The sequence below is a fragment of the Psammomys obesus genome, unplaced genomic scaffold (assembly GCF_907164565.1).
Source record: "Psammomys obesus unplaced genomic scaffold, mPsaObe1.curated_primary_1811, whole genome shotgun sequence".
Classification (NCBI taxonomy): domain Eukaryota; kingdom Metazoa; phylum Chordata; class Mammalia; order Rodentia; family Muridae; genus Psammomys; species Psammomys obesus.
This window is the reverse complement of record NW_026596069.1, coordinates 2,304,978-2,317,483: the sequence shown is the minus strand read 5'-3', so window position 1 is coordinate 2,317,483 and position 12,506 is coordinate 2,304,978. Positions and strand designations below refer to the sequence as shown.

Below are 12,506 nucleotides of genomic sequence, written 5' to 3'. Positions count from 1 at the left end.
ACTTACAAAGGACATGGCGCTGTCACCAAGACAGAGCTTGCCTACTCTGGAAGGTAAGTTTACTGGTCTAGACGCATACAGTGTGCTCCCTAACTACATAACGATCTGTCAGTCACTTGCCTTCTACTTCCAAGATACCTCAGCAATCAACATTGTTGTGCGCTATATATTAACTTGCCACTGTCCCTGTTTAAGATTTCATTATATGTTTATAGTCCTTAGATTAGAAAACTATTACTATGTGAATGTAGAAAACATATCTCCTCAGCTAGGCAATGGTGGCACATACCTTTAATCCCAGCCCTCAGGCAGAGGCAGGCAGATCTCTATAACTTGGAGGCCAGGCTAGTCTACTCAGTGAGTTCTAGGACAGCCAAGGCTACACAAAGAAACCCTGTCTTGAAAAACCAAAAAAGAAAGTGAAATATATCTGCTCAAAAAAATTTTTTTTTCTTCTAGTGGATCTGAATAGGACACAGAATAAATGAAACATAACACTATTGCTACTTTTGGCCTGACAGATGATCTTTGAAACAATAAACATTAAATGAACCACTAAAACGAAGGGAGAGGCAACTTGCTTGGAGTTCACAAGATAGTTGATATACTCATATTATGCCTGTTGTGTATAGTAATCATCTTTGTGTTTAAAATTGTTTCTGTCCCTTTATTTGTTGTCATTAATCACATTTTCCCCTTAATTTTATGTGTTTTTGTTTTGATTCAGGCAAATCCTAAGAGAAAACAATTGCCTACAAACTTTATTACAGCACCTGAAATCTCACAGTTTGACAATAGTCAGTAATGCCTGTGGGACTTTGTGGAATCTCTCAGCAAGAAATCCTAAAGACCAGGAAGCATTATGGGACATGGGGGCAGTGAGTATGCTCAAGAACCTCATTCATTCGAAGCACAAAATGATTGCTATGGGAAGTGCAGCGGCTTTAAGGAATCTCATGGCAAACCGACCTGCGAAGTATAAGGATGCCAATATCATGTCTCCTGGTTCGAGTTTGCCGTCTCTTCATGTTAGGAAACAGAAAGCCCTAGAAGCAGAATTAGATGCTCAGCATTTATCTGAAACCTTTGACAATATTGACAATTTAAGTCCCAAGGCATCTCATCGTACTAAGCAGAGACACAAGCAAAATCTTTATGGTGACTATGTTTTTGACACCAATCGACATGATGAAAATAGGTCAGACAATTTTAATACTGCAAACATGACTGTTCTTTCACCATATTTAAATACTACAGTATTGCCCAGCTCTTCTTCATCAAGAGGAAGTTTAGACAGTTCTCGTTCTGAAAAAGATAGAAGTTTGGAGAGAGAACGAGGTATTGGTCTCAGCACTTACCATTCAGCAACAGAAAATCCAGGAACCTCCTCAAAACGGGGTTTGCAGATCTCTACCACTGCAGCCCAGATTGCCAAAGTTATGGAGGAAGTATCAGCCATCCACACCTCCCAAGAAGACAGAGGGTCTGGTTCTACCACCGAGTTCCATTGTGTGGCAGATGAGAGGAATGCGGCACGAAGAAGCTCTGCTCCCCACACACACTCAAACACATACAACTTTACTAAGTCAGAAAATTCAAATAGGACATGCTCTATGCCTTATGCCAAAGTAGAATATAAGAGATCTTCAAATGATAGTTTAAATAGTGTCAATAGTAGTGATGGATATGGTAAAAGAGGTCAAATGAAACCCTCAATTGAATCCTATTCTGAAGATGATGAAAGTAAGTTTTGCAGTTATGGTCAGTATCCAGCTGACCTAGCCCATAAGATACATAGTGCAAATCATATGGATGATAATGATGGAGAACTGGATACACCAATAAATTACAGTCTTAAATATTCAGATGAGCAGTTGAACTCTGGAAGGCAGAGTCCCTCACAGAATGAAAGATGGGCAAGACCAAAGCATGTCATAGAAGATGAAATAAAGCAAAATGAGCAAAGACAATCAAGAAGCCAAAATGCCAATTACCCTGTCTATTCTGAGAACACTGACGACAAGCACCTCAAGTTCCAGCCACATTTTGGACAACAGGAGTGTGTTTCCCCATATAGGTCTAGGGGAACCAGTGGTTCAGAAACAAATCGAATGGGTTCTAGTCATGCAATTAATCAAAATGTAAGCCAGTCTTTGTGTCAGGAAGATGACTATGAAGATGATAAGCCCACCAACTACAGTGAACGTTATTCTGAGGAAGAACAGCATGAAGAAGAGGAGAGACCGACAAATTATAGTATAAAATATAATGAAGAAAAACATCATGTGGATCAGCCTATTGATTATAGTTTAAAATATGCCACTGATATTGCTTCCTCACAGAAACCATCATTTTCATTCTCAAAGAGTTCATCAGCACAGAGCACTAAAACCGAACATACCTCTCCAAGCGGCGAGAATACATCCACACCTTCATCTAGTGCCAAGAGGCAGAGTCAGCTGCATCCAAGTTCAGCACAGAGAAATGGTCAGATTCAAAAGGGAACCACTTGCAAAGTCTCCTCCATCAACCAGGAAACAATACAGACTTACTGTGTAGAAGACACCCCAATATGTTTCTCAAGGTGCAGTTCATTATCATCACTGTCGTCAGCTGAAGATGAGATAGGATGTGATCAGACAACACAGGAAGCAGATTCTGCTAATCCTCTGCAGATGACAGAAGTAAAAGAGAATGATGTAACTCGATCATCTGAAGATCCTGCAAGTGAAGTTCCAGCAGCATCCCAGAGTACTAGAACCAAACCCAGCAGACTTCAGGCTTCTGGCTTATCCTCAGAGTCAACCAGGCATAAAGCTGTTGAGTTCTCTTCAGGGGCCAAGTCTCCTTCCAAAAGTGGAGCTCAGACGCCCAAAAGTCCCCCAGAGCATTATGTCCAGGAGACACCACTCGTGTTCAGCAGATGTACTTCTGTCAGCTCACTGGACAGTTTCGAGAGTCGTTCCATTGCCAGCTCTGTTCAGAGTGAGCCATGCAGTGGAATGGTGAGTGGCATTATAAGCCCCAGTGACCTTCCAGACAGCCCTGGGCAGACCATGCCACCAAGCAGAAGCAAAACCCCTCCGCCTCCTCCACAGACAGCCCAGACCAAGAGAGAGGCTCCAAAAAACAAAGCCCCTGCTGCTGAGAAGAGGGAGAGTGGCCCCAAGCAGACCGCCGTGAATGCCGCAGTGCAGAGGGTCCAGGTCCTTCCAGACGCGGATACTCTGCTGCACTTCGCCACAGAAAGTACCCCAGACGGCTTTTCTTGTTCATCTAGCCTGAGTGCTCTGAGCCTGGATGAGCCATTCATACAGAAAGATGTGGAATTGAGAATAATGCCTCCAGTGCAGGAAAATGACAATGGGAATGAAACTGAACCAGAGCAGCCTGAAGAATCAAATGAAAACCAGGAAAAAGAGGTAGAAAAACCCGATTCTGAAAAAGACTTATTAGAGGATTCTGATGATGATGATATTGAAATACTAGAAGAATGTATTATTTCAGCCATGCCAACAAAGTCATCACAAAAAGCCAAAAAGCTAGCCCAGACTGCTCCAAAGTTACCTCCACCTGTGGCAAGGAAACCAAGTCAGCTGCCTGTGTACAAGCTTCTGCCATCACAGAACAGACTGCAGGCGCAAAAGCATGTTAGTTTTACCCCAGGCGATGATATGCCCCGGGTGTACTGCGTGGAAGGGACGCCGATAAACTTCTCCACGGCGACGTCTCTCAGTGACCTGACAATAGAGTCCCCTCCAGATGAGCTGGCTTCTGGAGATGGGCTGAGAGCAGGTACCCAGGCAGGCGAACTTGAAAAACGAGATACCATTCCTACAGAAGGCAGAAGTACAGGTGAGACTCAGAGAGGAAAAACCTCGTCTGTAGTTACACCAGACCTGGATGACAGTAAAGCAGAGGAAGGAGATATTCTTGCAGAATGTATCAATTCTGCTATGCCCAAAGGAAAAAGCCACAAGCCTTTTCGAGTGAAAAAGATAATGGACCAGGTCCAACAGGCATCCGTGACTTCATCTGGAACTAACAAAAATCAAGTAGAAACTAAGAAAAAGAAGCCTACTTCACCAGTAAAGCCCATGCCACAAACTACTGAATATAAAACACGTGTGAGAAAGAATACAGACTCAAAAGTTAACGTGAATGCTGAAGAAACTTTCCCAGACAATAAAGACTCAAAGAAACAAAGCTTGAAAAACAATCCCAAGGACTTCAATGACAAGCTACCAAACAATGAAGACAGAGTCCGAGGAAGCTTCACTTTCGATTCACCGCATCATTACACCCCCATTGAAGGAACTCCTTACTGTTTTTCACGAAATGATTCTTTGAGTTCTCTAGATTTTGATGATGATGATGTTGACCTTTCTAGGGAAAAGGCCGAGTTAAGAAAAGGAAAAGAAAATACAGATTCAGAAGCCAAAGTTATGTGCCACACAGAGCCGACCTCAGGCCAGCAGTCAGCCAGCAAGCCACAAGCTAGCACAAAACACCCAGCAAGCAGAGGCCAGTCTAAACCAGTGCTGCAGAAACAGCCCACTTTCCCCCAGTCCTCCAAAGACTTGCCAGACAGAGGGGCAGCAACCGATGAGAAGCTGCAAAATTTTGCTATTGAAAATACTCCAGTCTGCTTTTCTCGAAATTCCTCTCTGAGTTCCTTGAGTGACATCGACCAAGAAAACAATAACAAAGAAAATGAACCAATCAAAGAAGCTGAGCCTATTGATTCACAGGGAGAACCAAGTAAGCCTCAAGCATCTGGTTATGCCCCCAAGTCATTTCATGTCGAAGACACCCCTGTGTGTTTCTCGAGGAACAGCTCTCTCAGTTCTCTTAGCATCGATTCTGAAGATGACCTGCTTCAGGAGTGTATAAGCTCTGCAATGCCAAAAAAGAAAAGGCCTTCAAGACTCAAGGGTGATAGTGAAAAGCAGAGTCCCAGAAATATGGGTGGCATATTAGCTGAAGATCTGACACTTGATTTGAAAGATGTACAGAGGCCAGATTCAGAACATGGTTTATCCCCTGATTCAGAAAATTTTGACTGGAAAGCTATCCAGGAAGGTGCAAACTCCATTGTGAGTAGTTTGCACCAGGCTGCCGCTGCGTGTTTGTCCAGACAAGCATCATCTGATTCAGATTCCATCCTGTCACTGAAATCAGGCATTTCCCTGGGATCGCCTTTTCATCTTACACCTGACCAAGAGGAAAAACCATTCACAAGTAATAAAGGCCCAAGAATTCTCAAACCTGGGGAGAAAAGCACATTAGAAGCAAAAAAAATAGAATCTGAAAATAAAGGAATTAAAGGTGGGAAAAAAGTTTATAAAAGTTTGATTACTGGAAAAATTCGATCTAATTCAGAAATTTCCAGCCAAATGAAACAACCCCTTCAGACAAACATGCCTTCAATCTCCAGAGGCAGGACGATGATTCACATCCCAGGGGTTCGCAACAGCTCCTCAAGTACAAGTCCTGTCTCTAAAAAGGGCCCACCCCTCAAGACTCCAGCCTGCAAAAGCCCTAGTGAAGGTCCGGTAGCCACTACTTCTCCAAGAGGAACCAAGCCATCAGTGAAATCAGAGCTGAGCCCTCTTACCAGGCAAACTTCTCAAATTAGTGGGTCAAATAAGGGACCTTCTAGATCAGGATCTAGAGACTCCACGCCCTCAAGACCTACACAGCAACCATTAAGTAGGCCAATGCAGTCTCCAGGACGAAACTCAATTTCCCCTGGCAGAAATGGAATAAGCCCTCCTAACAAACTGTCTCAGCTGCCCAGAACATCATCCCCCAGCACTGCTTCAACTAAGTCCTCAGGTTCTGGGAAAATGTCGTATACATCCCCAGGCAGGCAGCTGAGCCAACAAAACCTTACCAAGCAAGCAGGTTTATCCAAGAATGCCAGTAGTATCCCCAGAAGTGAGTCTGCATCCAAAGGACTGAATCAGATGAACAATGGCAATGGGTCTAATAAAAAGGTAGAACTTTCTAGAATGTCTTCAACAAAGTCAAGTGGCAGTGAATCGGACAGATCAGAAAGACCTGCATTAGTACGTCAGTCTACTTTCATCAAAGAAGCCCCAAGCCCAACCCTAAGGAGGAAACTGGAGGAATCTGCCTCATTTGAATCCCTTTCTCCATCTTCTAGACCAGATTCTCCCACCAGGTCCCAGGCACAAACCCCAGTTTTAAGCCCTTCCCTTCCTGATATGTCTCTGTCCACACATCCATCAGTTCAGGCAGGTGGGTGGCGAAAGCTCCCACCTAGTCTCAGCCCCACTATAGAGTATAACGATGGGAGACCAGCAAAGCGGCACGACATCACACGTTCCCATTCTGAGAGTCCTTCCAGACTGCCCGTCAACCGGGCGGGCACCTGGAGGCGCGAGCACAGCAAGCACTCCTCGTCCCTGCCCCGAGTGAGCACCTGGAGAAGAACAGGAAGCTCCTCTTCCATTCTCTCTGCTTCATCGGAGTCCAGTGAGAGAGCAAAGAGTGAGGATGAGAAGCATGGGAACTCCATGCCAGGGCCCAGACAGATGAAAGAGAACCAAGTACCCACAAAAGGAACATGGAGGAAAATAAAAGAGAATGAAATTTCTCCCACAAACATGGTTTCTCAGCCCACGTCCTCAGGTGCTACCAATGGTGCTGAACCAAAGACTCTGGTTTATCAGATGGCACCTGCTGTTTCAAAAACAGAGGATGTGTGGGTGAGAATTGAAGACTGCCCCATTAACAACCCAAGATCTGGAAGATCTCCCACGGGGAACACCCCCCCAGTGATTGACAGTGTTTCGGAAAAGGGAAATCCAAGCAGTAAAGATTCAAAAGAGGTGCAAGGAAAGCAAAGTGTGGGCAGTGGCAGTCCTGTGCCAGCGATGGGGCTAGAGAACCGCCTGAACTCCTTTATTCAGGTAGATGCCCCAGAACAGAAGGGCAGTGAGACGAAGCCAGGACAGAGCAGCCCTGCCCCTGCAGCAGAGACTGCTGAGATTTCTATAGCAGAGCGTACCCCCTTCAGTTCAAGTAGCTCCAGTAAACACAGTTCGCCTAGTGGGACTGTTGCTGCCAGAGTGACACCTTTTAATTACAACCCAAGCCCTAGGAAGAGCAGTGCGGACAGCACTTCAGCCCGGCCATCCCAAATCCCAACACCAGTGAGCAGCAACACGAAGAAGCGAGACTCAAAGACTGACAGCACGGAGTCCAGTGGGGCCCAAAGTCCTAAGCGCCATTCCGGGTCTTACCTGGTAACATCTGTTTAAAAGAGCTGGAAGGACAAACACAGGGAGAGCTGGTGTTAATCACAACTGCTGTATAGAGACTTTATTTCAAAGAAAACTCGAAAGGTTGAAAATTTTTGTAAATAGGTTTGGTTCTTGTTAGAAGGGTTTTGTTCTGGAAACCATATTTGATAGTACACTTTGTCCTCACTGATCATTTTGGGAGGCACTCTTGTTAGGTAGGAAAAAAATGGTAAAGCCAAGTATATTTGTACAGTATGTTTTACATGTATTTAAATAGCATCCATCCCACTGCCCTTTAATTATCGCGTGTCCTAAAGCAACACTACAGATAGAAACTATATGATATATTGCTATTATCAATCATTTCTAGATTATAAAATAAACTTACATCAGGGAGAATTGGTATTTATGCAAAAAAAAAATAGTCTTTGTGAGTCCATCTAATGTCATGATTAATCATGTGGCTGTGAAATTCACAGTAATATGGTTCCCAATGAATATGTTCACTCAGCCTGCTTTGCTTTACTGCATGAATGAAACTGATGGTTCAATTTCAGAAGTAACGATTAATGATTCTGTGATCACACGGTGTGCATAGAGATAGATACAGTGTAACAATTCACACTATTTTGTGCTCAAATCTGTGTAACTGTAAAACATTGAATGAAACTATTTTAACTGAACTAGATTTTATTGAAAGTAGGTAGGATTTTTGCTATGCTGTAACTGTTGTATATTCTGGTATTTGAGGTGAGATGGCTGCTCTTTTATTAATGAGACATGAACTGTGTCTCAAACTAAATGAACATTTCAGAATAAATTATTGCTGTATGTAAACTCTTACTGAAATTGGTATTTGTTTGAAGGGTCTTATTTCACATTTGTATTAATAATTGTCAAAAGGTCCTCTTTTAAAAGCTAAATGTAAATTTTTTCTTCAGATTCTATGCATTAAGAGTAAAATTTCCTCTTACTGTAATAAAGACAATTGAAGAAGATTGTTGACACTTAACCATTCCTAAAATTTATTTTTATGTAATTAGCACCTCTCAATGTTTGGTATTTTTCCACTTTTTCTTACTCCTTTGGAGTTTAATTAAAACAAATGCCTATAATAGCAGAAGACGAGGCACTGGACACATAGGCTCATCTAGAATAACTCCTTTTCCTTCACAGAATTCATACTTGAAAAACATTGATTCTTGACAGGTACCACTTGTGTCTTTCAGGCTCTCCCGTGTGACCATCTTCTCCAGTTGACACTGGGTCTGAAGTTGATACCTGCTACTACCCTGTATATTAAGGCAGATATTTTTGCAACTGGGTATAATCAGTGTTTTCTCACACTCAGAAAAAATACAAATCAGTGAAGTTTCAGAGATAAATTTAATGCTGTTGTGATAATTTTTTTAAGAAAGATATTTTTTAAAAGGGCCAGTAAGCTGGCTGGGTGGGTAAGGTGATTGCCTCCACGCCTGAAGATCCAGTTCAGGTCACAGGGCACATGGTGAAAGGAAAGACCCAACTCTGACATGTACCCTCTGACCTCCAAATGCCTGTCTTGGCACAGTAGCATGCGTGCACACACAAGTTTTGTTAATCTATTCAAGGGAATGGCTCAGCAGGTAAAGCTGGTCACCTGAGGTCTGTTCCCAGATGCCAAGTGAAAGCGGAAGCCGCCCTAACTGCACACACACACTATAGTTAGTAAATAGAAAGTCAAGATTTTTTTTAAAATTCCTCTCTGCTAATGATAACTTTATTTTAATGGGTACAGAGGTGGGGTGTTACTAAGGGCCCACTTCCCATATGGCAGAGGAAATTCTCTGTGAATGACAATACACTGATACACTTAATTAGCCAAGTTTCAGTTTCTGTCAGACTATCCGAGGTTGTTTCTTAACTGCACCCCATCGTGTTCTCCACGGCTGCCATAAGCAGTGGGAGATGGGACTATAGGTCATACCTGTTTTTTCATTTCTAGGTTTCTGTTAGAATTGCTGCACGCCAACTTTTCTAAGCCACGTCAAGTATTTTCGTGGAAAGAGATAAAGTATTAGGATAAGACTGCCTTTTAGTTCATGTTTTAAGAAATTAATGTTTGAAGTAAAGAAGAGTTCATCCCACCCACTGGAGACTAAAATTTGCATGGATAGCCCTACTGGGAAGGCTCTGTCTGTGCTGGCCCTTGAAGATGAAGTTGTTGGCTAGAGATAATGGCTGTGAGAGTGAAGAGGCTTGCCCCCGTTCTGCTTTGAGAAGCTCGCTAGACGATGCCTTAACTGACAGCAAGCCAGGTACTTCCAGCTTCTGCTTGTTTCAGACGGCATGCTAAGCCCAGTGTTGAGGGTAGGTCCTAGTCAGGATGCTATTAAAAGGGCAGGAGCCTATCTATTTTGCTTTGGACTGCAGCAAAGAAAACCTAAGGTAGCAGTTTCAGACAGGTGCGTTCGTTCGCATCACCAGAAGTGTTTATTAGAGCACAGCTGGGTCACATACTCCCAGTTTGATGGAGTTGATCTGGAGAGGACTACAAGAATTTGCATCTCTAATGAGTTTAGGGGTGGCACATGGGCTTATGGCATGGGGACCTCACGTGGAGAACTACTCTCCTGAGGCACAGCACAAAAACGACTGGATTTTTTAATCTACCAAGTAAACTCTTTGGCATAAAAGATTTGAATACTGAGCTCATGTCAACTCACAGTAGGAAGTAAACTCACCTGACTAATGAACACAAAAGTCTCAAGATGTCCACTGTGTCTGAGGATCAGTGCTTGTCCCCTTTGAAACAGCTACTGTTAAACAAAAAGCCTTAATAATATTTAGTTCTAATATGAAGTAAGAGACTATGAAAAGGGAAATTTGAGATGAGGGAAGATTGGTTGTAAGTGAAAGGAAAATAATCAAATTTGGTACACAGTAGAAATAATTGATTTTTAAAAAAACTTTACAAGTTACCAGGGCACTAACTAGGTAAATAATGAAATAAAAGATAAGCCCTGTAGGCATCAACCAGCACTGTACTTACTGTCAACATTTTTTTTTTTTATTGAGTGGATCTTGTTAACCACAAAGTTAATTGAAAAATGAGTTTGTTGCTGAAGATGGGAGGTAGTTGCCACGGTTTCTTTGCAGCCAAGAGAGTATCAGAAATGCAAAAATTAAACTGCCCAAAGCTAAAGAAGGGTTGCCATGGTCAGATAATTAAAACCAAACTTTTATTTCAAGAGCTGAGATAGAGTATATATTCTTTCTCGTTCTCTAGTAAGCGTATTTCCCTCGCGTCCTGATCTTAGAACACTACTTGTAATGTGGAACTCTATGAACTGTGACTTCTGTAAACCCAGCTCATTTTCCTTCTGTTCTAACTCTGGTCTATAAAAATATGTTCTGCTTTTTGTTAGGCCATTGATGCTTCTTTCAAACTGTATGTTCTATATGTGTAATACTGTTCTTGGTGCTAAATAGACTTTCTTTCCTCTGATATTCAGGATAATTTTTCTCTTTCTGTTCACTTGTTTCCTTGAAGTTATCTGATTGTTATTTTTAATTAAAAATACTTAATGCATACTAGTAAAGGTTGCCATTGAATATAAGCAACACTAGAAATATCTGCTGACGGAAATGCCAGCATTGCCTACCTGTTTACACATTCTTTTAGGACCTAAACACATTCCTCTGATGAACCACTATGAAGACCCATATGACCTGACTTAGCTAAAACCTAGGTTGACTAGGCTAGACAAATTGAGGTAAAAGTCAGATTTGTTTGTTTGTTTGTTTGTTTGTTTGTTTTGGACTGGTAGGGTGATACACAATTGTGACTCCAGCGGATCCTCCACCCGAAGGTAGGAGGATCAGGAGGATCGGGAGTTCAAAGTCCTCTGTAGTTAGAGGGGTGGAGGCCAGCCTGGCATGCACACCAGCCTACCTCCACGTTCAGTGAAAGCCCCTGCAGAGTGCCAAAGGTCACCGCCCTCCAGGCGTGGCCTCACCGCATGTGCACATACACCACGCACGAGTTTTGCCTGCTGAGAGCTGTACTGAGTGTGCAGACAAAGCCGTGACTGGCTCAGTGTAACAAGCCAGGGGAGAAAGAAGGGAGCAGATTCAGGAAGGCATGGAGACAGCAAGTAAGAGACAGTCATTCCTGCTTCTGCTTTTCCTGACATTTGTGAGCCAACCCCAATTCACTGAAGTAACGTGAGGCCAATAAAGCCACCCTTAGAAACATCATGGTTAGACACATTTTGGCAGTGCTGGGGAGTGGGAGCCACACTCCCATCCTGGCTGTTTCTTAATTCCAAAACTAGAAGGAAGAAAGGAATGGGCCACCTCCAGAAGAATGGACTGACGCCCGCTTTCCACAATGGTAAGCTTGCCACAGTGTGCAGCCCTTGAAAGGAAAAACGCTCCCTTTGTCTAAAGTGCTTTTATCATTTGGGATTCTTCAAAGGTTGGGGATTGTTTTTTTAAGTGGCAAGCTGTTTTTAGTTAGGGTTCCTATCGCTGTGATGAAACACCATGACCAAAAGCAACTTGGGGAGGAGAGGGTTTATTTCACTCACAATTCTACGTGACAGTGCATCATCAAAAGCGGTGAGGGCAAGAGCTGCTGCATAGGCATGGAGGGGTGCTGCTTGCTGGCTTGCTCTCCCCGGCTTGTTCAGCCTGCCTCATAGAACCCAGGACCAGCAGCCCAGGGCTGGCCCCACCTACAATGGGCCGAGTTCTCCATCAGTCACTAATTAAGAAAATGCTGTATAGGCTTGCCTACAGCCTCATCTTATGGAAGCATTTTCTCCTGTGGGATTCTCTCTTCTTGGATGGCTTTAGCTTATGTCAGCTGACCAGCATACACCAGCATAGAAGGTGTATGTTTAGAATATCAGATAGCTCACAGAATCTGAGGGCTAGAAAAGTTAAGTCTTGAGAAGTACAACAGAAGCAGTTTCCAGAGCAGACATACTACAGTGAAGCCCTGGCTGCTGCTCCTGAACACTGGGCTCCTGACACCAGCATAAAGTGGGTGTGGCACTCACGGCATGCTGCTCCCCACTCAAGTGTGGCTTCAGTGAGGACAGACTGCATACTTGTATCTCCATGGAGGAAACTAGCTTCCTAAGTCACAGATTGTCTGAATCTCCTGGGAGCATTAAAAAAAAAAAAAAAAAAAAAAAAAAAATGTCGCGCGCAGCCTTCGCCGATAAGGGTGACGCGGCAACCGAGGAG

General features: G+C 43.2%; 1 protein-coding gene across 5 annotated transcripts in view; it reads left to right on the top strand.

Moving 5' to 3' along the window:
- Positions 1–8,283, top strand: part of Apc (APC regulator of WNT signaling pathway) — a 98,041-nt gene extending 89,758 nt beyond the window's left edge. For all 5 annotated transcript variants that reach the window (XM_055625762.1, XM_055625760.1, XM_055625761.1 and 2 more), the window contains one exon: positions 728–8,283. In XM_055625762.1, coding sequence (XP_055481737.1) covers positions 728–7,289 — 6,562 coding nt within the window. In that variant the 3' untranslated portion in view covers positions 7,290–8,283. The remainder of the gene's footprint in view (positions 1–727) is intronic.
- Positions 8,284–12,506: the final 4,223 nt, after the last annotated feature.